This window comes from Lissotriton helveticus, chromosome 2_2, assembly GCF_964261635.1.
Source record: "Lissotriton helveticus chromosome 2_2, aLisHel1.1, whole genome shotgun sequence".
Classification (NCBI taxonomy): Eukaryota; Metazoa; Chordata; class Amphibia; order Caudata; family Salamandridae; genus Lissotriton; species Lissotriton helveticus.
In genome coordinates, this window is record NC_136060.1 from 30,790,668 (window position 1) to 30,816,160 (window position 25,493).

The 25,493-nt window shown below is 50.3% G+C and overlaps 1 protein-coding gene across 9 annotated transcripts in view; it reads right to left on the reverse strand.

Annotated features, from left to right (window-relative positions):
• Positions 1 to 25,493, reverse strand: part of ACSL1 (acyl-CoA synthetase long chain family member 1) — a 511,045-nt gene that overhangs the window by 243,563 nt on the left and 241,989 nt on the right. For all 9 annotated transcript variants that reach the window (XM_078678020.1, XM_078678028.1, XM_078678025.1 and 6 more), the window contains exons 3-5: positions 11,699 to 11,813; positions 11,457 to 11,521; positions 5,645 to 5,746 (exon numbers count right to left, since the gene is read on the reverse strand). In XM_078678020.1, coding sequence (XP_078534146.1) covers positions 5,645 to 5,746; positions 11,457 to 11,521; positions 11,699 to 11,813 — 282 coding nt within the window. The remainder of the gene's footprint in view (positions 1 to 5,644; positions 5,747 to 11,456; positions 11,522 to 11,698; positions 11,814 to 25,493) is intronic.

The following is a 25,493-nucleotide window of genomic DNA, read 5'->3' on the forward strand; positions in this document are numbered from 1 at the left end:
TTTCCGAAACATACTGTTCTGGGGAGAGGACATGTCTGGGGGGTGGTATGTTGCGGGTGTGGATGTGAGCTCCAGGTAGCAACCATGGTGGATGATGTCCAGCACCCAGTGTTCCGAAGTGACATGTTCTCAAGCAGGGAAAAATCAGCTGAAGTTGCCCCCTGCTGTCAGGTGTTGTGCAATCAGGGGGTTGGGGTGGGAGTGGCAAGTCATTGTTGGGCTGGGGCAGCTCCCTTAGGGGAGCTATCTTTGTCTATACCTTTGATGTGATTTCCACTCTAGGCACTCCTAAAATAGCTCTATGTGGAATATGGTTAGGCAGGCGGAGTGGGGAAAAGGACCCCAGTGGGGAAAAGGACCCAGGCCTTTTGCCGATCAGTGTCTTTATGGATTTCTCCAGCATTTCATCAACTTGAGGACCAAATCAATGTATGAACCAATAGGGAATCTGGTGGGAGTTGGCACCTAACACAGATGGAGTCTGAAAGGGAGGTTTTGTACTTTGTCAACCTGTGGGTTAAAAACCTGGGCCTTGACCGGCTCCTGGACGGTATCAGGAGCAGGCTTGAGTATCCCCTTCGGCATGGGAAGATACTGCTTGGAGCAATGAGCGGAAGAAATTGAGGAAGTCCTCTACAGGCGGTCTATGCACTGGCACGTTCCGGTATGCAGCAGCCCTACCTAGAAACTCATGGTAAGTCGTCATCTGGTGGCGGAAGGTCAGGCAGGGTAGAGGTCGTGATCAGTATTGTCAGGCAGATTTACATTGTAGGAGTCCCAAGGGGCTCCCTGCTAGGGTACATAAGTGTCCATTCCCCCGAGTGGATGGCGCTGAAAAGGTCCATTTTATATATATTTCTTCAGGGTTGAGCTAAAGCTGGGGGTGGTGTCCAAAGTTGACAGTCGGTGCCGACCATGACCTGCTTCTGTGGGTCTAGAGCAGCTGAATACCCTTGTGGAGTAGAAGCTTGGAGCGGTGTCGAGAAAGCTGTACATGACCGGTTGAGCTTGCGGGAGGTCTTCAATCTCAAGGTCGGAGCCAGAACCCTTTGGGCGGGAAAGACAAGAGGTTGGAAATGTTATCCCTCAAGGTCCTAGGTGCCGAAGAGCTCTGGAGTAACATCCACGCTCTTGGGCAACATCTCGAGTCGGCCGAACCAGCATCTTGAAGGGTCTTCAACTGAAAAGACTGACATGGGTCGCAAGAAGTCTCATCATGCGCGGTTAAGAGGCCAAAATTAAAGACCTGGTGGAGACTGGCCCAGGGGTACTTCGCACGACAAAAAGGACAGCATCGAAAGGGCACCCGTTCAGTCACAGGCGAGGCATGTGAGAGCGGACTGAGTGGAAGGAAAGAGGCCCGGTGGGCGAGGCCCCACTGGGGACTGGTTTAAGACAAGCAAACAGCGCCGGACTGTAACTGGAGGTGTGGACTCAATACAAGAGAAAAAAGGGGAAAAAGTGATTGAATATAATTACAGACTAAGAACTATAGACTGAGAACCAAAAAGATCACTGCAACAACGTCAATCCGGAGCATGAAACGTACAATCCTGAAGGCGAAAAAATAAATAAAATTATGTAACAATAGAGCAAATCACCTCTTGCTTGCAGTGCGCATGGTCGAGTCACAGTTGCGACTTAAAAAGAATTATTTGAAGAAAAACCACTGGCACACCTCCGTGCCCAACACTAGGTAGCAGGAGCCACACATGCCTCAAACACTTGTTTCAGCCTTAGCCAGATCAGCTCAGGTGGTTGGGTACTGGCCTTCTGTTGGCTTAAAGTCAGAATTTCTCACAGCTTTTCAGAGATTGTAGGAGCAGTCCAGTTAGTCACAGTCATAGGGTCCCAATACCTCAGATACAGCAGGGGGGTAACATTAAATCAGGCAGAGGTTGGTCCAGTTGTAGCTGGTTAGGTAAGCACTTCAAGGAAAAAGGCCTCTTGCAGCTTTTTGTGTCCCTGTAGCCACACAGGAAGTGAGCCAACTGACCCTCTGAGACAACTTTGTTTTGCTCTCTTCACAGGTCTCAAATACCAGGTGCAGTCCTTCTGTTCTTCCCCAAGTCCTGAAAGCTTTCTGAGGAGCTGGTAGGAGTTCCTTTTTCTACAGTTCAGTAGCTAGTGGGAGGAAGAGACTCCTGGATACACCTAACAAATATAGAAAGTTTCCAAATGCACCCCTACCCACGTTTGCAGTACATCCTGTTTGTCTTAATGTAAAATATCCCATAGTGCAGTATTCTATTGAAATCCAAAATGATACAGGCCTTCTGCACTTGGAGGCAGCTAGGGTTAGTCAGTGTGTCTCTGCTTTTTGGGAAATGAGCAGTACCCTACTTTTAAGCTGCATGAAACTACATCTGAAACTAGCGCCCACTCCTGCAAGCTGGTACCCAAGTGGCTACCTTGGGCCTCAAGAGCAAAGGCTCCCCCCTGTTTTAGGTTTCCCTTGCATTATATTCTGAATGGGCAGGCTTCACCTCTTCTCTTTTAAGTTAATGAAGTTCCTGGAAACCCCAGCTATTATTTTTGGACTGATATGCATCACTCTCTAAACTATTTTCCCTAAAAATAAAATTAAAAATCTAATTTCACCATTCGATTGGATTTTTAATACATATTAAAAACACTGGTTGGAAAATTTTTAGCTGCTGTCAACCCAGAGAAAGCAGAATTAACCTTTTAGTTTCCTCATAGGCGAGCCTGAGCCTTCCATAGTGAAAATTGCTGTTGGGGTCCGTTGACTATAGGCATATAGTAACATTACATTTGTACATGTCCCACTTTAAAAATAACATTCACCTTCCCTTGTGGGCTACTATGCCTTCATAGGGGTGTCTTAATATTTAAAAGGAAGGCTTTCCCTGTCAAAAGGGTTATTTTGACAGGTCTAGTCAAAGGTTTAAATTGCAGCAGTCAGGCTATATGGGTGGACCTGAAGACCCGTTTTTCTTGCCACACTTTTGAAAGGCACAATAATGGTTGCAGTCCACAGGTGACATTTAACTTTTCGTGCAAGGAGTGCAGTTTTTACATCATATACTATGGTCTTATAGGTAAATTCAATTATCCGATCAGGGATTAGCGGATTCCTATATGTTTTAGGGGTCAGAACACTTACACTGGACAGAAGCACCTCAATAAGCAGTCAAAACAAAATTAAGCAATAATATTAATCAGAAAAAGTTTAATCACTCAAAAAAGGGCATGCTCATGTGAACACATCTGTTTGTGTTGCATTACCAGCGTTACGTGTTTTTAAAACCATATATCTGCACTGTAGAGTGTATCCTCTCCTAGTTTAATTTCCGTTTCTGCAAAACCTGAATTAAAACACGTTGAAAGTTACACCTCCCCCCCCCTCACATTTATATTGCAAGAGAGGTACTTCATACATTTCCATGGGCATCTAGACCTGTGGGCCATCTACCCAATCCCCACCTCTTCAGCTGATGGTTTTCATGTTTTTCTGATTTTCGCAAGACTTTAACCAAGCTAGGGAAATGGTGCATTCAACATGCTTTCAACTAGCCCGCCAAAGAAAGTTCCTGTTATGAATGTAAAGCATATGGTGCAGGACAGAAGTACTGCACTGGATTACAGAGAGTAGATTGGACTCCTTTTCACTCATTGGTCTAGCTTTGTTTCAATATGCTTATTGGGGTTGAATTACTGTTGCACGTGCTGTGAATACTTACACTAATACGTCATAGAAATGACAATGACAGACGCACTTTCAAGTACTGTCAAAAGCATTCTCTTTCCATTAAAATGTGTTGGCTTTTCCATCTTGGTGTTTAATCCAAGAGCTGGTCTCATTTTTTAAATTTCGGTTCACGATCTTACATCCAGAGCTCGTTTCCACATCCATAACCTTGGTGATTTTTGCATGCATAGAATTTCAAAATAAGTTTAAATCAAATCAAGCCCTCCAAGAAGGTACAGGATATAAAGACTATGTGTGTCCTGACCAGGCTTTATCGACTTGCACTCCATCTTTGGGTCATCCTCCACATCCTAATTAGGGTGCTGCTGTCTTACCTTGTTAGAGCTTGAATCTCACTAATATCCTCAACATGTTCCAAGGAGATCGCAGCAGCTAGATTAGGTTACAACTTGAGGTCATAGAGTGGGCACACTCTCCTCACCAGCTCTAGCTGAAGAAAGGCTGCAATGCACTAGCTGCCAAATCATCCAGCACCTCCCAAATCTTCACACAGCCAGAGGGTTTCGAATGTAATACCATTTTATAGAATCCTACCTCTGCCCACAGAACCCATGGTGGCTCCTAGAATGTACTGATATATGGGTAAATTAGGGCATCTTTATTATCTAGGAGAATGGTAAGAGGCTATAGATTTACAGGATTTGAACACCACCCAATAATCCCTTTAGGAGAAACAAAGCTCAGACAAGTAATCTCAGATCATGTTTTAGAAAAGCAGTTGGTTTGCTCGTTTGAAAATGAAAAGCCTCTAGTGCTCATTACTGAGCAATAGGCAAATATTTGTTTGTACAGCTAGACCAGACTCAGTGCAGACTTTCCTCTTGCCTACTCTGGCGACACCAGACAACATGACCAATTTGCGAGTGCAGAACATACAGCATATAATTTTCTTGAATTAACATTGCTGTGCTCTTGAGCTGGAATAAAAGATTAAAAAACACTTCACATGGGGCCCAAAGGTCTTCCTTCACCCCTCTTCTGCTTCTTCTTGACATACTGAAAATAATCATACGACTTCTTACCATAGATTCTCACTCTAATTTCCCTCGAAAGCAACAACTTTGGCCTAACATGTGCCAAGGCCTCAAACCAAATGAATCAAGATCTGTCACCAAAAATAGAAGTGTGCAGTGCATGAATTGAGCAAACCATCATCCAACTCTTAAGGCCTATTCCAAGATATGGAAACTTTAAAAGCCATGGCTCTTCATCATAACTGGACAGTGTTCCAGAGCAAGTAAGCTCGGTGCTGTTTATGCCCCTCTCTACATTAGCACCACTAGGCAACAAATGTGGCAATCTGGCATTGTATAAAAATCAAATATCAACTTCTCTGGAGAGTAGGCACTAAACGTCCTGATGAAAAAAAGAGACGAGCAAACTGTCTACATCGTTTTTGGGAAAGTAAAAGGAATTATGCCTCAGGTTATAAAAAAAACTTTGGAAAGTGGCTGTCACTTCCTGTGGTATAACAAGTCTGACATTGCATGGAGAGTTGTAGACTGTATTAAAAAAAGTTGGAGAAAGTAACAGGAAATTTACAAGATGCAAAAAAATGCACTGGAAACAATATTGACATTTACTTATTATGTTACTGTAAAGAATCATCAATAGCATGCCACTATATAAAACATCCACGACATTAGGATCATTTGAGTATTTTGATAACTGGAAAAGTTAAAAAAAGATTAAGGGGTTTGAAAAACAATTGAAATAATTGTACTGAAGGATTAAGAGCTAACTCCAAATCCGTTGAGTAACCAATGGTGGAAACTAAATTGTGTAGGCTTCACTATAACAAAATACCTTTAACTTAAATCATTTATAGGTTACTGCGATACCCACTCCATCTAGTATTCTTTACACACAAATAACCACCAGCCCAACACATAAAAATATCCACTTGTGTACCTCTGGTCTATTTTGGGCGAAAATTCCAATGAATTGATCTGAAGCAGGTCTGCAACCTTTGTGAAGTAATGCAGAGCCAATATATTCTGCCCGGTCAGCGACCTGAAATAAAATAGTTACAAAAGGCTCCAATTAATGCAACACCACATTCCGTAAAACATTGAAAGTGAGCGGAGTTCAAGCTTGACACGTTGTCTCCGTGTGACAATACAAAGTTTAGAGTAAGCATCCTTTTTACTATATTTTCATTTTATTTGTTGTGCTGAAAATAGAAAAGGTTATGAAACTTTATACCGAAACCTCCTGCATGGACAACAAAAAAAATGATGGCAGTTTGCAAGGTTGGGCGATTACGCCTAAGAAACTTCATATTTCAGCCCCCACCCCCTATCTTAGACAGAAGTAACCCAGTGAATGACTCAATTACATCAGGAATCTTCCTTATTGACAAATGCAATCTCATTTCACAGTAGCAGGAACAGTGTACAACCCCTGCACCAAGATTTTCCAATTACAGGGTGGGTCATCTAACACATGTCAAAAGACTGATCAATAAAGGTGGGGTAACTACATCTCTTTAGGCCATTACGGAAATTGAACTAATTAAACAAATACCTGAACACGACTTGTTGGTGAGAAGTTCACAACCTTAAACTGTGTCCATAATGTCCTAAATCAATGTTAGCCTATGTAGAAGTAAGCAGAGTTTCAAGCATACGACTAGTAAAGTTAGCTGCTGCTTCATACAGGCAGGGAATTAAGAAATCAGCCTACAATAAACACCAAGGTTCGATTGATAACCTGGGAATTTGCCTTGCGTCAGTCCAGGCAGTAACATGAGCAAAAAGTGCTGATCACATGGCTGACTCACAAACACAAGCATTGCTGCAGGGTCAGCCTAACTGAAGGAAGTGTGAACCTATATCCATGGAGGACGATGCACTTCGCTATTTGACAGCAGAATGTGCTACCCAACAAGTAATCACGTCAGAATCCTTCATGGTAACACATTGCCACTTCAAAGATGAGCCCCAGACAACAATGTCAAGTTAATATATGGAATAGATGCTCTGCTGCGTTGAAGGAAGAAGACAATATTTAAAAACAGCATAGGAAAAATAGGTAACAGTGTTTTTAGACAGGTCTAACATATGGGCCACTGTTATGTTGCCTCATTGTAGTTCACCTTTAAGACGGGTGCCTCGAGGTGAGAATACTATGATGTACTATAGAATGTATGTAGTGAGTCTTTAGAATAGTGGGGCAGTTGCAGAAGAGTAGGACTGCTTAATGGCTGCTCCCTGGCACTCACCTGTTTTGCAATTATTCCTAAAATAAACCTGGAACTATTAACGAAGAACTGTCTCCTCATTACAGCCACTAAGTTGGATTGAAGGTACAAAGTGTATGCAGTTCCTATGGGGAAAGTACAGGGCGGCAGGAAGGGGGGCGAGGGAGCTCTGGGTGTGTACAGAAGGCTGGGAGGTGGTTTGTTTAGATATGGTTATAAAAACTAGAAAGTCAAAGCACTAGCAGGTTAGGATTGACCTCTCGGGCCCTAGTTAGGACTTTCTAGTTTCTTTAACCATAGCATAGGAACCCAGCGAATAAAGAACCTTTGGGATCCCTATATTTATTTTTATTTCATACACCCTCCACTTCTACTCTGACTCCTTGTTACCACTTGCCCCACCGCTCCATCCTACTCACAGCAGCAAAAAGATCTCAAGCAAAGAGCCCCCCTGTGGGGCCCATTGGGAATTGCAGCACCGGTCCAACGAGGAGCTGCCTGATGAAGCATACCACCTGGGTGAGGACCTTTCCTCAAAGGAGCCACCCTCAACCCCCCCCATCCTTCTGTACAAGCCTAGAGCTCCCTCGACCCCCTTCCTACTCCGCTGTTATTTCCCCATAGGGATTGCATATTCTTTGTACCATTAATATTAAAAAAATAACATGGAAATCGCAGGGCAAGGCCCTGGAGAAAGGGTAGGATTTGGTCTTTCCTGTTGTCCACAAGCACTGGAGAATAGGTAGATATTGACTGAATTGGTCCCTAAATGTACCAACATTATTGCCCAGGGTTTAAACTTGTGAAGAAGCAGAAGATACCCAGACTTTGAACCAATGCCACTGGGACATTTAACCACAGTATTTAGTGAATTCCCCATCATAGAAGTAATGAAAGATAATTCTTCCTGTCCATGTCAAGGATTACGCTCTAAGCTGAAATATTGTGGCCCAATCTTTAGTGGGTATGAGCCTGTCTTCGCTAGCCATCTAGATACTCCTGCAGAGGTCTCCAGTCATGGCTTTACAATGAACCAGAAAGATGCAGGATGACAGAAGGACCGTCAGGGTCTTGAAGTCTGGTCATACATTGACAGAAACGACAAACAGAGATTAATGTTATCCACTTCGGAGAGGAATACAGTTTTAAAAGCAGAGTTAAGGCTTTCACCAGAAGCATGAATTCCCATGGCTACTTCAAGTAAAATATACATCTACTACTCAACCAGGAGAAGACCCACAGACATTCATGAATGCCTTTGATATTGAACGAAGATAGAACATGCAGACTCTCGCTTCATAGCCTAACATCCCATTGGCCTTAAACATGTAGTGCTACGCTCGCTGGATTAAACTCATGAATCTGTTTTTCCACAGCTAATTGGTATCTGCAAGTAAGCTTCAAGTGGTTGCAACAGTATTAACTGCCCTGAAATACTGAGATCAAGGAAAGCCTCAACATTGTGAACATTCCTATTTTTAAATGGATCCCCCGATGACTGCATTCATTTGAACTCTTAGGTGCCAGTGAGCATTTTGGTTGCCTGAATGCTACACACCAAGTTATTCTTAAACCCCTAGTTTTGGTGGTAAATACAGCTAAGCACCATCCCCTAGCCATTCCCTCACTATTGGTTTGAGGGGTACCTATGAAGAGAGGATGCCCAAGCTGCTCCTTTTCAATTTAAGGTACAAGGACCAGCTGAGAATGTGGCAAAAAGGCCCTCGTTATAGAGTTCCGATGAAACAGCCAACAAATAAAGTTTATCTACATAAGTCAGGCAGACTGAAGAAAATAATCATCACTCCGAAAGTACAATCAAGAAAACAAATACAACTGAAAATGGGAATTTCGAATTTAAGAAAAGGGAAGTGGATGAAGGGCTTGCTGCTAAAATGTATCCTGCAGGTCACAAGCTGGAATCCAGGTAGATCAAATCAGCCCTCCTCCTTAGGATACTGATAAATGGAGCACCTTTAGCTTTGAGAGAAGATAAACACCTGTTATTTACAACCCTGAGAACCGTGGTAGTATTTAGTGTTCTAAATTGTTAAATGCAGCGCTCACCTTTCAACCATTTAAACCTTGCCTCTACAATTCCACTCACTGGGGATATCTATATAATATTTCGTTTAATCCCATTAGTAGTCAACCATTAAGTAATCTCTGCTAAGCAGCCTATCCTATTACCAACTTCTCATGCCCGTGAAATTCCTCGCGAAAAGGCTTTCCACACCCCAATCCCTCCCAAAGGATGCAAATAAGCAGGCCATCTTCAACCTTTCTTGATGTTTTAGTCTGACTTGCGGTAGGGAGTGCCCTAGCATGTCATTCTCCACTGATTAAGATTACATGGTTATAAAGCCATAGCCCTGCTCAGTTTGGTTGTGTGCTTTGGACTCTGCACAGGGAGGTGAGGATATTTAGCAGAGTTTTGCATTTCACTACTGCATGCCTTGTTTGAAGGGTTATATAAAAGGCTAAGACAAAGCAGCAGGAAACTAGCCCCTTCTCTCAACAATAAGCCAGGGACATAGTTATTCTCACTTATAAAGGGTTCTGTACGAAATCAGATCAATGCACAGCGCAGGGTTAGATCAGCATCGACAGGCAGTTTGCATGTTTTATAGATTTGGATTGGGAAGACTTGCTGTGCAGTGCCACTGATAATCCTTACTGCTCAATACCTTAAATACGATGTTCATGAAATGCAAAGATTCCAACAATTAAGACTACGACTCATCAGCAGACAGCTAATGAGCAAACAAAACAAACAAGTTATTTCTTTGCCTTTTCCATTAATGTCCTGCAGACATTTGCTGTGCCTGGTCATTTGTGGGCGGTTGACTCCCAATTTCTTTAAATTTAATAAGTCAACATCCAAGACCCACCTCTGGTCATTTCCATCCACGGTCACTGCCCAATCCGTTTACCAGAGGATGTAGGTCTGGAGCAACTGGATTAGAAACCTAGTTATGAAGCAAGGGGGTTCAGAGGTTAGGTCGAGCTAAGTGGAAGCTGTATTGGTAGATGGCAAAGGGTACAGAGAAGGAAAAGGAGGGAACAGAAAATGTACCATAAAGTGGGGATGAGCAGGTGTGCCTCCAGAAACGACCGTCGGGAAGGGGAGGCAAGAGATGCCTTACAGAATATGAGGCAGTGCAAGGGGGAAGGCATCGCTGCTGATTAAGCCGTCAGCAGCAGAAAGCTCGCATGTGATGCCTGGTAAATTACATACTGAATAAGCAACTACGTTTCTTTTAAATAAATACAAAAACGAGGATGATTAACACTATTTAAAAGAAGGTTTATTATTCTACTCCAACTGGTTTCCACCCTCAACTCCAGGAGGATCTGGGCAGATAGGAGACTACTACAGGGCTGGACTCTAACAAACAGTGAACAGGCTCGCCTCTGTGTGGCTTTTGCCCAAAAAAAAAAAAAAAACCAAAAAAACTGAAAGACAGCAAGCCCAGGTGGATCCAGATCAAATCAGATGATGCTAGCCCAATAGTGAACTTTTTGGTCTACTTCATATTGTACACTAGTATGCGTAGTTTTGCATCTCTAATAGGAAGCAATTAAAGAAATAATATTCAATATCAAGTTTCACTAACGTGCCCAGCTGATGGACAGCAGTACTAAAAAGTTGAAGGAAGTTGGGACCGTGTACAGAAACCCATCGGTCAGACAGAACCAGAGAGAAGAAACAAGCAGCATAGTAAAGAGCTGTGCCGCATCACTAATATTGCGGAGTATGTTGAGTCCATCAGCATTAACCTCTGGCAAGGCACTTGGTACCGGTTCACTGTGAGGTATGTTCAAATTTTTTAAGACTCTTCTTCTTTCCTCCTTTTCCCCAAAAAACAAAATTGTAAAAAAGCTTCCCCCCCCCCCCCCCGCCCCCCCAAGTATAGTTTTATATCCATTTTGGACTAATTTTGCAACCTCTGTTTTATATTCATTATATATTTTCATTTGTAACTCATTTGCTCTTGTATGATGTTTTACTAATGTTTATTACCTTTCAATAAAGCTTTCTAAACTCAAAAAAATTCTTTAAGACAAGTCAGTGACTTCGCATTCCATTGAAGAGGAATTGCAACTAAAGGCAGTGTGGTGTGGCAATGTTGCGCATCACATCACAATGCATTCACTTGTATCGGAGGGATCATGCTTTCAATTTAGTGTGGGTTTGGTTTAGATGCACTGCTACAGGCACAACTGTTGCCTTGGCTCAAGCAGAAGGTGGTATCTCAGCCAAATTGTTCTTCCAGCCATCCTCGGTAAAAATAGAAATACATTTCAGCCAGATGATGCTGCAGTGCCAACCAAGTCATAGAGAAAAGTGGCAGGTAAATCACTTCCAATTAAAGGTTTTGGGTTTTCACTTCATCAGTACTCAATTTTTCAATTTGCATGCCCAGTAAATGTGACATTTCAGACATTTGTGTTTGAAACTTTAACCGAAATCAAGACAAATTGCTTGATCCTCTATTTTTAAAATCAAACTGCATTTACCTCTTGGTAGGAGATCCATTCATAAGGCTGGTTTGGTTTTCTACTGCCTAGACAGGGGCCGTTATCTGAAATTAAAAAATAAAACCTATTTAAGAACGGGAAAGCAACACTAAAAATCTTGCTGCAAGTCTTTTTACACCATGCTAAAAACACCACACCGCTGATTCTACTGAAACCGAACTGTAAACCCTAGGAGTGTCAGAAGACTTCTTAAAAAACAGAAAACATACATTTTTACTTACGCGATACCTGTAATCCTCTTTGGAAGACTTCATATAAAGTTCTTACATCATCGTAATAGTATGTCAATGGTTCGTCAGTATCCATAAGGGTACATCGTCGTGCAAGCTCTCCACCCTGGGAAAATGAAAAAAAATATTGGTACACACCAAGGCCAAATACCTAGAAAAGTAAATAAAGTGTTTAAAAACGGATTACCATAGCTTTGCCAAGGTAAATACTGACACACCAATGGCTCTTCAGTGACCAGCTATGATCAAATGCTCTGCTTATTAAATCTTGCTACACGGTTATCAGGATGAGCAAAGTTTAAACGTTTCATCTAGATCCAAGGGTCCGACTTGGTCACTAATATGATCACTGTTAGTGTACAGTATGAGATGTTCAGCCAGTCCTGGCTTTGTCGTCATCACTTTTCATGCCAGGTGACAGTAGTTGGACTCTGGCCAGGGGATCAGAGTCACTCTAAAAGTACCATTTGCTGATCTTTCATTATAGAAAAAGTTCAAACACTCAAACAGTTAAGCATAAACTCGGACCTGCCAACTTGTGAAGCTTTTACACGAGGAGGGTTGAGGGGCTTAATGCAGTGAAAGCAGAAATTTTATCTAAGAAATGTATGATAAAAACAACTTTTGTAACACTTTACATAACGGTTGACAAACGGGTGCTAAATTTCAAGTTTTTTGGAAAAGGCATACAAATCGAATTCAGATACTGCATCGTAAAAGCATGCAAATAGTAGAATAGTTGTTACATTTTATGTTCAAAATTTCAATAGAAGTAATTACCAGATATTAATCTTTCAAAACCCTCCTCAGCCGGTTCTAGCGGAGTCCCATATGGTCAGTGTCCCAGCTTCTTCCTCCAGTCTTACACATTTCCCCGACCTTGATGAGGAAGCTACTCTCAAGTTGCTCAAGTCTATCAAATCAGGCTCCCTTCTGGACTCTGCACCCCTAAAATGCTATCCTCAATGTGACGGAGGCTGTCCTCCCTCCTCTAGTGAAAATCCTTAATAAATCACATGAATCAGGGTCGATACCCCAGGTCTGGAAACGCGCCATAATAAAATCAATTAAAAAAACAAAAACATTTGGACCTGGACATTCAGAGCAACCTTCGACTCATCTCCCTTCTTCCTCTTCTGGGTAAACTCCTGGAAAGGCATGTTAACCAAACTTTAGTTAAATTCCTGGAAGAGAACACACTTCTCCACCCCACGCAGATGGGCTTCCATGCCTTTCATAGTACAGAAGCACCACTCCTGGCTGTTAGAGGAACTCAAATTCTTACCTGACAGCGGAGGGTTGGCCGCAATTATTCTACTTGACTTTAGTGCAGCGTTCAACACCGTCAACCACGCCTTGCTAAAAAAACAGATTGAAGGAAATAGGTATCCAGGACAGAGCCTGGGAGTGGCTATGCTCCTTTTGAGATGATCAGTCGCTCCAAGTTATGGATCAGGACTGCCTCTGACAGTCTGCCCTTAAAGTCTGGAGTGCCAAAGGGCTCCTCCCTAAGCCGGACCTTATTTAATATATATGTAAGGCAGCTTGCCAACATTATACAGGAATTTGACATCCTAGGCATTTCATATGCAGACGACACCCAGCTGATAGTCGCCCTGCGTCAGGACCACCATCAGGGAGACTCTTTATTGGGCCCCTGCCTGAACAAACTGGCCAATTGGATGTCAAATAGCTTTTTAAAACTGAAAGGTGAAAAGACCGAATTCATGATCTTGGGTAACAGGGCCATCCAGAGACCACTAAATTCTTGGATTCCTTGCATGGGTGAGCCTCCAGTTCCTTAACCGGTGGTAAAAAATGTAGGTATGTGGCTTGATAGAGCACTCTCAATGAGTGAACAGGCAAACAAACTGTCAGGCATCTGCTTTGGACTCCTGAGGATGCTCAGAAAGATATTAGAACTTATCCCGGAGCAATTTAGGAAAAAAGTCATGCAGTCTTTGATAGTCTCATGATCTTTCTCCCACTTGGTTCCAAAACTGTGGAATGCCCTTCCATTGGACCTTAGAGGGCAGCAAAATGAATATTCAGGAAAAAGCTGAAGACATGGTTATTTCCATCTAGCCATTAAGGGGCCTTTGTCTCACTACAGCTCTCGTCGTCAGCGCAGGGAAGCCTCTGGGTAGCCATGGACTATATATATATATCAATTTCAATGACTTTGAGATGCGGATTATAAAAATGCCATGTGAAAAGAAAGAAAATCGTATTGTAACGTGTGCCCCGAAAATGACAAAAGAAAAGTAGGTGTTGCACAAGATTAGTTAAAGTTGTTTTCGCAAAACTTTCCTCTAACGTGCATTTCACAAGTGTGCTTGAATAGCATAGACGTAAAGAGGTTTATGTGAGTAACCAACACCTTCGAACGTTTACGAGTACCTTACACTTAGACAAATTCATCATGATTTGATTGGAGTGTTTATTAATACATTCATGAAATTAATGTCAAGATTTTGAAAGTCATAATTCATCGTGCATTAATTGTGTTTCACGTAAGCCCCATATTTGTTGATTTCTTCATTTCGAACGTGAACTTCTGAAGTGAACAGTTTGAAAACTTGTGGGAATATTCAGCAATGTTACCATTTATGTTTCAACTCACGAACGTTTCTTTTGACATCCTCAGCACAGCTTAAATACAATTGCAACACTTTCAGTTACAGATTAGAACTGATGCTTGGGTGAAGAGAATCGACAAGTCAGTTTTTTCCTCTCTCTGAAATACATCATTGTTCATACGACTACATTTACACGATTTAAGGAAACTGACTTCATCCTTTTCCTTGCTGCATTATTCACATTCCACAAAAACTGATTAATGGGACTAAAGTGGTCTGACATTTCTGGTGATGCCATGGGGTGTCCCCGGACACATTTGGAGTATAATTGATCAACTTTATGAACTGAGGTGTTGGCAGCGGTACACATTCTTGAATTGGAGACAGATACATTTTGGACATCCAAAGTGTTTTGGCAATTTATGACAGGATGCTGCTAGCGACTGGTGTTATGGTGCAACAGACTGAGACAGGTTGCGGTCTTAAACAAACTGGTACTGGTCACTTGGAACTCACTGAACTTTCCTCAGAGTTTATATGAGGCCCAACTAACTTTCTTAAAACATACGCTGTAGGAGTCCAATCTGTCTTGCCAGAGGAAGATCTTCTCCATTATTTCGGATTCTGTGAGATTTAGTTGCTACTTAATTGAATCTTGCTCCAATTGAATAATAGGGCTGTATTTTATCATTTGAATACAGTGTTCTTTACTTACAAATAATAACTAAACATTTAAACTACATTTTGCTGATCTTTACTCATTTCTTCTGGGTAAACCATTGGTTTAATATCCCTATTCTTCTTATGGGAAATACTCAATAACGGGTGGCATTAGAAGTACATTATTCTATTCCTGGTCCTCATTGGATAGTTGCCTGTCCTCCGAACATAGTCCCTTTTCCGCATAGAACAAGATCCATTGGATGACCAACGGAGTGTGTTAGGTAGCAAGAGGTTAGAGAATAATAATACCCACGAAGTAAATAAGTGTCAATTTTTTTCAGGGCCCAGTCTAACACTACAACAGCAGAGAACAGTCCAAGGTACCTTTCAATTCGCTGACTAAAGACCCAACCCGAGCCCAGCCCCCTCGGTCCCCACCACAAACAAAGCTTTTGAGGCGGCCACCTATAGCCTGGGGAGGTTTCACACCTCATAATTGGCGGAGCAGAATCTCCAAACAATTACCTGGAAAACTTCTCTGCAGGGGACAGTGTCTTGAAGTTGGGTTTTAAACAAAATCATAAGAATAGAGGTCAAGCTCCATGCTGTTGATCCAGATTTTCAGTTTAGGTTTGGTGCAGTTGATAAGCATGAACCTTTTTTGTAGGGGGTGGTGACTAAAGCCATGGATGTAGAGGGAGGAAGAGCAAGGAGAGAGTAAAAGTGACAGAGTGAAGGATGAATCGATGATCTGAAGACAACAGAAGGATTTCCAGGGTCAACAAACTGGATTTTATGCACAAAATAACTCAGAATAAGAATAATCAAATGCACCATGTTGCTATAAAGAACGTTCACAAATTCAGAATTCAATGCAACTTGAGGGAAGTACTGTGCTTAATTTGAGCCGGTGGTTCCTTGTGCTCAGCACTGGCGCTTTCATTAACACCGGTGCTTTTCACGAGCACCAGTTCAGGACACATTTATTTATGGTAGGCAGAGGGGGATTAGGAGATTTTCCCAGAATCCCAGGATGTTGAGCCCACACTGAGACTCGAACCTGGTGCCCCAGCTCCGAAGTTGCCAGCTCTGGCCATTACGCCAAATGCTCTACCCAATGTCATGGTTAGTAGTTGGTTCTGTTTTAGGCGGAACTAACAGAAGAAATTGGCTAGTGCAAGCTGCCTCCGGACGAGAGCCCTGGCATATTTTTTTTATTTACAAATTAACCACTGGGGAATCAGGATAATCCTTCAAGCTGACCCTACCTAGCTATGGAATGGTTTACTTAACACAGAGGACTTCTAAGTGATGAGCATAGACAAACATGGAGTTTTTTTGTTCCCATGATTTGCCATTTGGTACTTCTAGTTCAACTCTAGGCAGAAGTACAAAGCCGTTGGATAGCTCACCATTACCCTTGATCGTTCAGGATAGAAACACTTCAAACTACAAAGAAGTAACCATGCATGTGCTGTATATGCTGGCTACAGATGATGGCACAGCAAACTTTCATAGACATCAGCCTTAAAAGTAAAATATTACATACATTCTATAATGAGCCATGACCTGGACAGAGTGGGAGGCTCCTAATGAGATGAAGGCATTAGCAACTCTCCTTGATAGGGAACGGACACCCCCCAGAGGTGCCCTACACAAAGAACTATTCACAGATTAATAGACTCAGTAAGACTTTTTTGCAAACATGAAGGTATAATCTTGTTCGAGAAGGGCCTTAAAATGAACATTCAACTTCCTTACAATCATGGAATCTAAATCTGCTTCTGCACCTTTGCCATCTGTCCCTTGTAGTATGAGGCTTCTGTTTCGTTAGCCCATCAGGCGAATACTACTCTGAAGGAACTGTGGAACAGGTCCATCTTAAGGAGCCATTAAAGGATTTTATGGCTGATAATGAAGTGGGTCAATTTAAGCATATATGCAAACTTTGAAGCAAAGTTTAGTGGTTTGGACAAAATGCAAGTGCCTTCTTAATTTGGTAGAGACAGAGCTGGACATTGAGCAAAGGAAACCATGTAACTAAAATGCATCTTCACGCAGCAGTCCGTATAGGGGAAAAGCTGGAACTGCGATGCTGTGCTACTTAGTTTAGAAACAAGCATTGGCATAGCTAAAAGGTTGCGCCTTTGGGACCTTAAGTGTTTAGCCAGAGCTATTGGATTTATACCCCTGCCAATTTCTTTAACAGCTATGTTGTTGAGCAGTATGGCTGCTGTGCAGCATGTTAAAATGTTATAATAACGTGTTAAGCATTTTTGTTGCCTTATATAAATAAGGCATTATGTCAAATGTAACTTAAAAAAAGTTTTAAAAAAATGTCTTTTAGATTTTTGTACTTGCAACGTTAGCAACTTCTTGCTGCCTGTTCTAATGTTGGTTTGTTATAGCTTTTTTGTAATGGGGGCCGGGAACAAACAACGGTAGGGTGCGGTTCAGAAATAGTACCCGAATTACAACACATGCAGTGGACGGTCGCTAGAGGAGAATCAGATGCCAGACTGAGGACCTGTTAAGTGATGCTATGTTGCTGCAGAGGTGATGCTCCGGTGCCAAGGTGGGGCTGCGCTGAATTGGTGCTGAGGTGGGGCTGCGCTGATGCTGAAGTGGTGCGGCATTGGTGCTGAATTGCTGCAGAGGTAGGACTGCGCTGGTGTCAAAGTGGGGAAGCGCCGATGCCAAGGTGGGGCTGGGCTGGTGCTGATGCGGATGCTGTCCTGGTGGTGAGTGAAGTTGAGGTGGTGCTGTGCTAATGCTGAAGTGGTGTGGCATTGGTGCCAAGGTGGTGCTGGTTCGCTGATGCCGAAGTGGTGCTGGTGCGCTGATGCAGAGGTGGTGCTGGTGTTGAGTGATGCTGAGGTGGTGCTCTGCTGGCGCAGTGATGCTGTGTAGGTGGTAAGTGATGCAGTGCTGGCACCTAGTGATGCTGTGCTGGTGGTGCTGAGTGAGACTGAGTTGGTGCAGAGATGAGCTGATGCGGAGGTGGTGGTGAGGCTGTGCTGGTGGTGGACTGATGCAGAGTTGGTGCTGATGTTTAGGTGATGCTGTGCTGGTGCGGGGTAGAGCTGTGCTTGTGTGGAGGTGGTGCTCAGGGGGTGAGTGTTGCTCGGGTGGTGCAGAGGTAGGGCTGCACTGGTGCGGTGCTCATATTGGGGTGGCAGTAAGTTGGTGCTGTGCTGGTGATGCTGCACTGGTGCTTTGGTGATGCTGCGCTAATGCTGAAGTGGTGCTGCGCTAATGCTGTGGTGGCACTGGTGCAGAGTTGGTACTGCACTGATGCAGAGTTGGTGCTGTGCTGAGGCAGTACTGTGGTGATGAGTGCTGCTGAGGAGACAGTGATGCTGTGGTGGTGCCAAGTCCAGCTAAGATGGTGGGCGCTGCACGGGTGCTCAGGTGGTGCTGTGCTGCTGCGGAGATATAGCTGTGCTGAGCTGGTAGTATAGTGATGCGGAGGTGGTGCTTTAGTGGTGCCGAGTGATGCTAACATTATGGTGCTGCTTTGATGCACAGGTGGTGCTGTTCTGGGGCAGAGATGGTACTTTAGTGGTGCTGAATGATACGGACGTAGTTGTGCTGCACTGAGGTGGTGCTGCACTGTTGAGGTGGTGATGCTGCTGCACTGGTGATGCTGCCTTGGTGATGAGGTGGTGGGACTGGACTGGCGAGGAGGTGGTGGTGGTGGTGATGCTGCTGCACTGGTGTTGGTGGTGCTGCTGCACTGGTGAGGTCGTGGTGGTGCACTGGTGAGGTCGTGGTGGTGCACTGGTGAGGTGGTGGTGGTGCACTGGTGAGGTGGTGGTGGTGCACTGGTGAGGTGGTGGTGGTGCACTGGTGAGGTGGTGGTGGTGCACTGGTGAGGTGGTGGTGGTGCACTGGTGAGGTGGTGATGGTGGTGCTGCACTGGTGATGAGGACGTAGTGCTGCACTGGTGATGAGGACGTGGTGGTGCACTGCTGGCGAGGAGGTAGTGGTGGTGCACTGCTGGCGAGGAGGTGGTGGCGGTGGAGCACTGCTGGCGAGGAGGTGGTGGCGGTGGAGCACTGCTGGCGAGGAGGTGGTGGCGGTGGAGCACTGCTGGCGAGGAGGTGGTGGCGGTGGAGCACTGCTGGCGAGGAGGTGGTGGCGGTGGAGCACTGCTGGCGAGGAGGTGGTGGCGGTGGAGCACTGCTGGCGAGGAGGTGGTGGCGGTGGAGCACTGCTGGCGAGGAGGTGGTGGCGGTGGAGCACTGCTGGCGAGGAGGTGGTGGCGGTGGAGCACTGCTGGCGAGGAGGTGGTGGCGGTGGAGCACTGCTGGCGAGGAGGTGGTGGCGGTGGAGCACTGCTGGCGAGGAGGTGGTGGTGGAGCACTGCTGGCGAGGAGGTGGTGGTGGTGCACTGCTGGCGAGGAGGTGGTGGTGGTGCACTGCTGGCGAGGAGGTGGTGGTGGTGGTGCACTGCTGGCGAGGAGGTGGTGGTGGTGCACTGCTGGCGAGGAGGTGGTGGTGGTGGTGATGCACTGCTGGCGAGGAGGTGGTGGTGGTGGTGATGATGCACTGCTCGCGAGGAGGTGGTGGTGGTGGTGGTGGTGGTGGTGAACTGCTGGCGAGGAGGTGGTGGTGCACTGCTGGCGAGGAGGTGGTGGTGGTGGTGCACTGCTGGCGAGGAGGTGGTGGTGGTGGTGGTGGTGCACTGCTGGCGAGGAGGTGGTGGTGGTGGTGCACTGCTGGCGAGGAGGTGGTGGTGGTGGTGCACTGCTGGCGAGGAGGTAGTGGTGGTGCACTGCTGGCGAGGAGGTAGTGGTGGTGCACTGCTGGCGAGGAAGTGGCGGTGGTGCACTGCTGGCGAGGAAGTGGCAGTGGTGGTGCACTGCTGGCGAGGAAGTGGCGGTGGTGGTGCACTGCTGGCGAGGTGGTGGCGGTGGTGGAGCACTGCTGGCGAGGAGGTGGTGGTGGTGGTGCACTGCTGGCGAGGAGGTGGTGGTGGTGGTGGAGCACTGCTGGCGAGGAGGTGGTGGTGGTGGTGGTGGTGGTGGATCACTGCTGGCGAGGAGGTGGTGGTGGTGCACTGCTGGCGAGGAGGTGGTGGTGGTGCACTGCTGGCGAGGAGGTGGTGGTGGTGCACTGCTGGCGAGGAGGTGGTGGTGGTGCACTGCTGGCGAGGAGGTGGTGGTGGTGCACTGCTGGCGAGGAGGTGGTGGTGGTGGTGGTGCACTGCTGGCGAGGAGGTGGTGGTGGTGGTGGTGCACTGCTGGCGAGGAGGTGGTGGTGGTGCACTGCTGGCGAGGAGGTGGTGGTGGTGCACTGCTGGCGAGGAGGTGGTGGTGGTGGTGCACTGCTGGCGAGGAGGTGGTGGTGGTGCACTGCTGGCGAGGAGGTGGTGGTGGTGGTGGTGGTGCACTGCTGGCAAGGAGGTGGTGGTGGTGGTGCAATGCTGGCGAGGAGGTGGTGGTGGTGATGCACTGCTGGCGAGGAGGTGGTGGTGGTGGTGATGCACTGCTGGCGAGGAGGTGGTGGTGGTGGTGATGCACTGCTGGCGAGGAGGTGGTGGTGGTGGTGCACTGCTGGCGAGGAGGTGGTGGTGGTGCACTGCTGGCGAGGAGGTGGTGGTGGCGCACTGGTGGTGCTGCTGCTTTAATGCAGTGGTGATTGGGATGAGGTGGTGCTGCTTCTGCTCCGATGCAGAGGTGATTGGGATTAGGAGGTGGTGGTGGTGCCGCTCCGATGCAGAGTTGATTGGGATGTGGTGCGGCATTGGTCCTGAATTGCTGCAGAGGTAGGACTGCGCTGGTGTCAAAGTGGGGAAGCGCTGATGCCAAGGTGGCGCTGGGGCTGAGTGAAGTTGAGGTGGTGCTGCGCTGATACCGAAGTGGTGCTGGTGCGCTGATACCGAAGTGGTGCTGGTGTTGAGTGGGGCTGTGCCGGGGGGCGAAGTGGTGCTGGTGCGCTGATGCCGAGGTGGTGCTGGTGTTGAGTGGGGCGGTGCCGGGGGCGAAGTGGTGCTGGTGCGCTGATGCAGAGGTGGTGCTGGTGTTGAGTGGGGCGGTGCCGGGGGGCGAAGTGGTGCTGGTGCGCTGATGCCGAGGTGGTGCTGGTGTTGAGTGGGGCGGTGCCGGGGGGGCGGAGTGGGGCAGAGTGGGGCAGTGCCGGGGGGGCGGAGTGGGGCAGAGTGGGGCGGTGCCGGGGGGGCGGAGTGGGGCAGAGTGGGGCTGTGCCGGGGGGGCGGAGTGGGGCAGAGTGGGGCTGTGCCGGGGGGCGGAGTGGGGCAGAGTGGGGCTGTGCCGGGGGGGCGGAGTGGGGCAGAGTGGGGCTGTGCCGGGGGGGGCGGAGTGGGGCTGTGCCGGGGGGGGCGGAGTGGGGCTGTGCCGGGGGGGGCGGAGTGGGGCTGTGCCGGGGGGGCGGAGTGGGGCTGTGCCGGGGGGGGCGGAGTGGGGCTGTGCCGGGGGGGGCGGAGTGGGGCTGTGCCGGGGGGGGCGGAGTGGGGCTGTGCCGGGGGGGGCGGAGTGGGGCTGTGCCGGGGGGGCGGAGTGGGGCTGTGCCGGGGGGGCGGAGTGGGGCAGAGTGGGGCTGTGCCGGGGGGGGCGGAGTGGGGCAGAGTGGGGCTGTGCCGGGGGGGGGCGGAGTGGGGCAGAGTGGGGCTGTGCCGGGGGGGCGGAGTGGGGCAGAGTGGGGCTGTGCCGGGGGGGGGGGGGCGGAGTGGGGCTGTGCCGGGGGGGGGGGCGGAGTGGGGCAGAGTGGGGCTGTGCCGGGGGGGGGGCGGAGTGGGGCAGAGTGGGGCTGTGCCGGGGGGGGGGCGGAGTGGGGCAGTGCCGGGGGGGGCGGAGTGGGGCAGTGCCGGGGGGGCGGAGTGGGGCAGTGCCGGGGGGGCGGAGTGGGGCTGTGCCGGGGGGGCGGAGTGGGGCAGAGTGGGGCTGTGCCAGGGGGGGCGGAGTGGGGCTGTGCCGGGGGGGGCGGAGTGGGGCAGAGTGGGGCTGTGCCGGGGGGGGCGGAGTGGGGCAGAGTGGGGCTGTGCCGGGGGGGGGCGGAGTGGGGCAGAGTGGGGCTGTGCCGGGGGGGGGCGGAGTGGGGCAGAGTGGGGCTGTGCCGGGGGGGCGGAGTGGGGCAGAGTGGGGCTGTGCCGGGGGGGGGGGGCGGAGTGGGGCAGAGTGGGGCTGTGCCGGGGGGGGGGGGCGGAGTGGGGCAGAGTGGGGCTGTGCCGGGGGGGGGCGGAGTGGGGCAGAGTGGGGCTGTGCCGGGGGGGGGCGGAGTGGGGCAGTGCCGGGGGGGGCGGAGTGGGGCAGTGCCGGGGGGGCGGAGTGGGGCTGTGCCGGGGGGGCGGAGTGGGGCAGAGTGGGGCTGTGCCAGGGGGGGCGGAGTGGGGCTGTGCCGGGGGGGGCGGAGTGGGGCTGTGCCGGGGGGGCGGGGTGGAGCTGTGCCGGGGGGGCGGAGTGGGGCTGTGCCGGGGGGGCGGAGTGGGGCTGTGCCGGGGGGGCGGAGTGGGGCTGTGCCGGGGGGGGGCGGAGTGGGGCTGTGCCGGGGGGGGGCGGAGTGGGGCTGTGCCGGGGGGGGGCGGAGTGGGGCTGTGCCGGGGGGGGCGGAGTGGGGCTGTGCCGGGGGGGGGCGGAGTGGGGCTGTGCCGGGGGGGGGCGGAGTGGGGCTGTGCCGGGGGGGGGCGGAGTGGGGCTGTGCCGGGGGGGGGCGGAGTGGGGCTGTGCCGGGGGGGGGCGGAGTGGGGCTGTGCCGGGGGGGGGGCGGAGTGGGGCTGTGCCGGGGGGGGGGGCGGAGTGGGGCTGTGCCGGGGGGGGGGCGGAGTGGGGCTGTGCCGGGGGGGGGCGGAGTGGGGCTGTGCCGGGGGGGGGCGGAGTGGGGCTGTGCCGGGGGGGGGCGGAGTGGGGCTGTGCCGGGGGGGGGCGGAGTGGGGCTGTGCCGGGGGGGGGCGGAGTGGGGCTGTGCCGGGGGGGGGCGGAGTGGGGCTGTGCCGGGGGGGGGCGGAGTGGGGCTGTGCCGGGGGGGGGCGGAGTGGGGCTGTGCCGGGGGGGGGCGGAGTGGGGCTGTGCCGGGGGGGGGCGGAGTGGGGCTGTGCCGGGGGGCGGAGTGGGGCTGTGCCGGGGGGCGGAGTGGGGCTGTGCCGGGGGGGCGGAGTGGGGCTGTGCTGGGGGGGCGGAGTGGGGCTGTGCCGGGGGGGCGGAGTGGGGCTGTGCTGGGGGGGCGGAGTGGGGCTGTGCTGGGGGGGCGGAGTGGAGCTGTGCTGGGGGGGCGGAGTGGAGCTGTGCCGGGGGGGCGGAGTGGGGCTGTGCCGGGGGGGCGGAGTGGAGCTGTGCCGGGGGGGCGGAGTGGGGCTGTGCCGGGGGGGCGGAGTGGGGCTGTGCCGGGGGGGCGGAGTGGGGCTGTGCCGGGGGGGCGGAGTGGGGCTGTGCCGGGGGGCGGAGTGGGGCTGTGCCGGGGGGCGGAGTGGGGCTGTGCCGGGGGGCGGAGTGGGGCTGTGCCGGGGGGCGGAGTGGGGCTGTGCCGGGGGGCGGAGTGGGGCTGTGCCGGGGGGCGGAGTGGGGCTGTGCCGGGGGGCGGAGTGGGGCTGTGCCGGGGGGCGGAGTGGGGCTGTGCCGGGGGGCGGAGTGGGGCTGTGCCGGGGGGCGGAGTGGGGCTGTGCCGGGGGGCGGAGTGGGGCTGTGCTGGGGGGGCGGAGTGGAGCTGTGCTGGGGGCGGAGTGGGGCTGTGCTGGGGGCGGAGTGGGGCTGTGCTGGGGGGCGGAGTGGGGCTGTGCTGGGGGGGCGGAGTGGGCCTGGGGCTGATGCTGTGCTGCTGTTTAGGTGATGCTGTGATGCTGTTTAGGTGAAGCTGTGATGCTGTTTAGGTGAAGCTGTGCTACTGTTTAGGTGAAGCTGTGCTACTGTTTAGGTGAAGCTGTGCTACTGTTTAGGTGAAGCTGTGCTACTGTTTAGGTGGTGCTCAGGTGGTGAGTGATTCTCGGGTGGTGCAGAGGTAGGGCTGCGATGGTGTTGTGCTTATATTGGGGTTGCAGTAAATTGGTGCTGTGCTGGTGATGCTGCACTGGTGCTTTGGTGATGCTGCGCTAATGCTGAAGTGGTGCTGCGCTGATGCGGTGGTGGCACTGGTGCGGAGTTGGTACTGCACTGATGCAGAGTTGGTGCTGTGCTGATGCGGGGCTGTGGTAGTAAGTGCTGCGGAGGAGACAGTGATGCTGTGGTGGTGCCAAGTCATGCTAAGATGGTGGGCGCTGCGCGGGTGCTCAGGTGGTGCTGAGTTGGTGCTGTGCTACTGCTCCGATAAGGAGATATTGCTGTGCTGGTGCTGAGGTGGTGAGGAAGGGGTGGTGGTGGTGCACTGCTGGTGAGGAAGGGGTGGTGGTGGTGCACTGCTGGTGAGGAAGGGGTAGGGGTGGTGGTGGTGGTGGTGCACTGCTGGTGAGGAGGTGGTGGTGGTGGTGGTGGTGGTGGTGCACTGCTGGTGAGGAGGTGGTGGTGGTGGTGCACTGCTGGTGAGGAGGTGGTGGTGGTGGTGGTGGTGGTGGTGGTGCACTGCTGGTGAGGAGGTGGTGGTGCACTGGTGGTGTGGAGGTGATGCACTGGTGGTGCTGCTGCTGCAATGCAGTGGTGATTGGGATGAGGAGGTGGTGCTGCTGCTGCAATGCAGTGGTGATTGGGATGAGGAGGTGGTGATGCTGCTGCAATGCAGTGGTGATTGGGATGAGGAGGTGGTGGTGCTACTCCAATGCAGAGGTGGTTGGGATGAGGTGGTGGTGCAGCGTGATGCTCTTCAGGTGGTGCAGCGTCATGCTGCTGTGGTGCAGCGTCATGCTGCTGTGGTGCAGCGTCATGCTGCGGTGGTAGTGCAGAGTTAGTGCTGTGGTGATATTGCGCTCACGCTGCAGTGGTGCTGCATTGGCGCAGAGGTGGGCTGTGCTGGTGGCGTACCGATGTGGACATGGTGCAGTGCTGTTTCGGTGCTGCACTGGTGCTCAGGTGGTGCGGAGCGATGCTGAGTTGGTGCAGTGCTGGGGCTGCGCTGGCAGTGGTGCACAGATGCGGAGGTGCTGTGACAATGTTAAGGTGGTGCTGTGCTGCTGGTGCACTGATGAAAAGGTGGTGCTGTGCTGCTGGTGCACTGATGAAAAGGTGGTACTTGGCTGGGGCAGAGGTGGCGGTATGCTGGTGCTCAGGTGATGTGGAGGGGCTGAGCTGGAGGTGGTGCGCGGAGGTGCTGTGACAATGTTGAGGTGGTGCTGTGCTGCTGGTGCACTGATGAAAAGGTGGTGCTTGGCTGAGGCATAGGCGGCGGTTTGCTGGTGCTCAGGTGATATGGTGGGGCTGCGCTGGTGGTGGTGCACGGATGCAGCGGTAGTGCTGTGCAGATGCTAAGGTGGTGCTGTTGAGATATTGCGCTGGTGCTGAGTGATACTGTTGTGGTGCAGAGTGAATCTGAGGTAGTGCTACCCTATAGCGCTACACTGGTGAAGAGATAGTCCTGAGATGGTGCTGTGCTAGTGCATAGGTGCTGCTGAGGGGCCTACGGTCTACCTGCAGAATATATGGTTAAGTAACCTCACATTACAT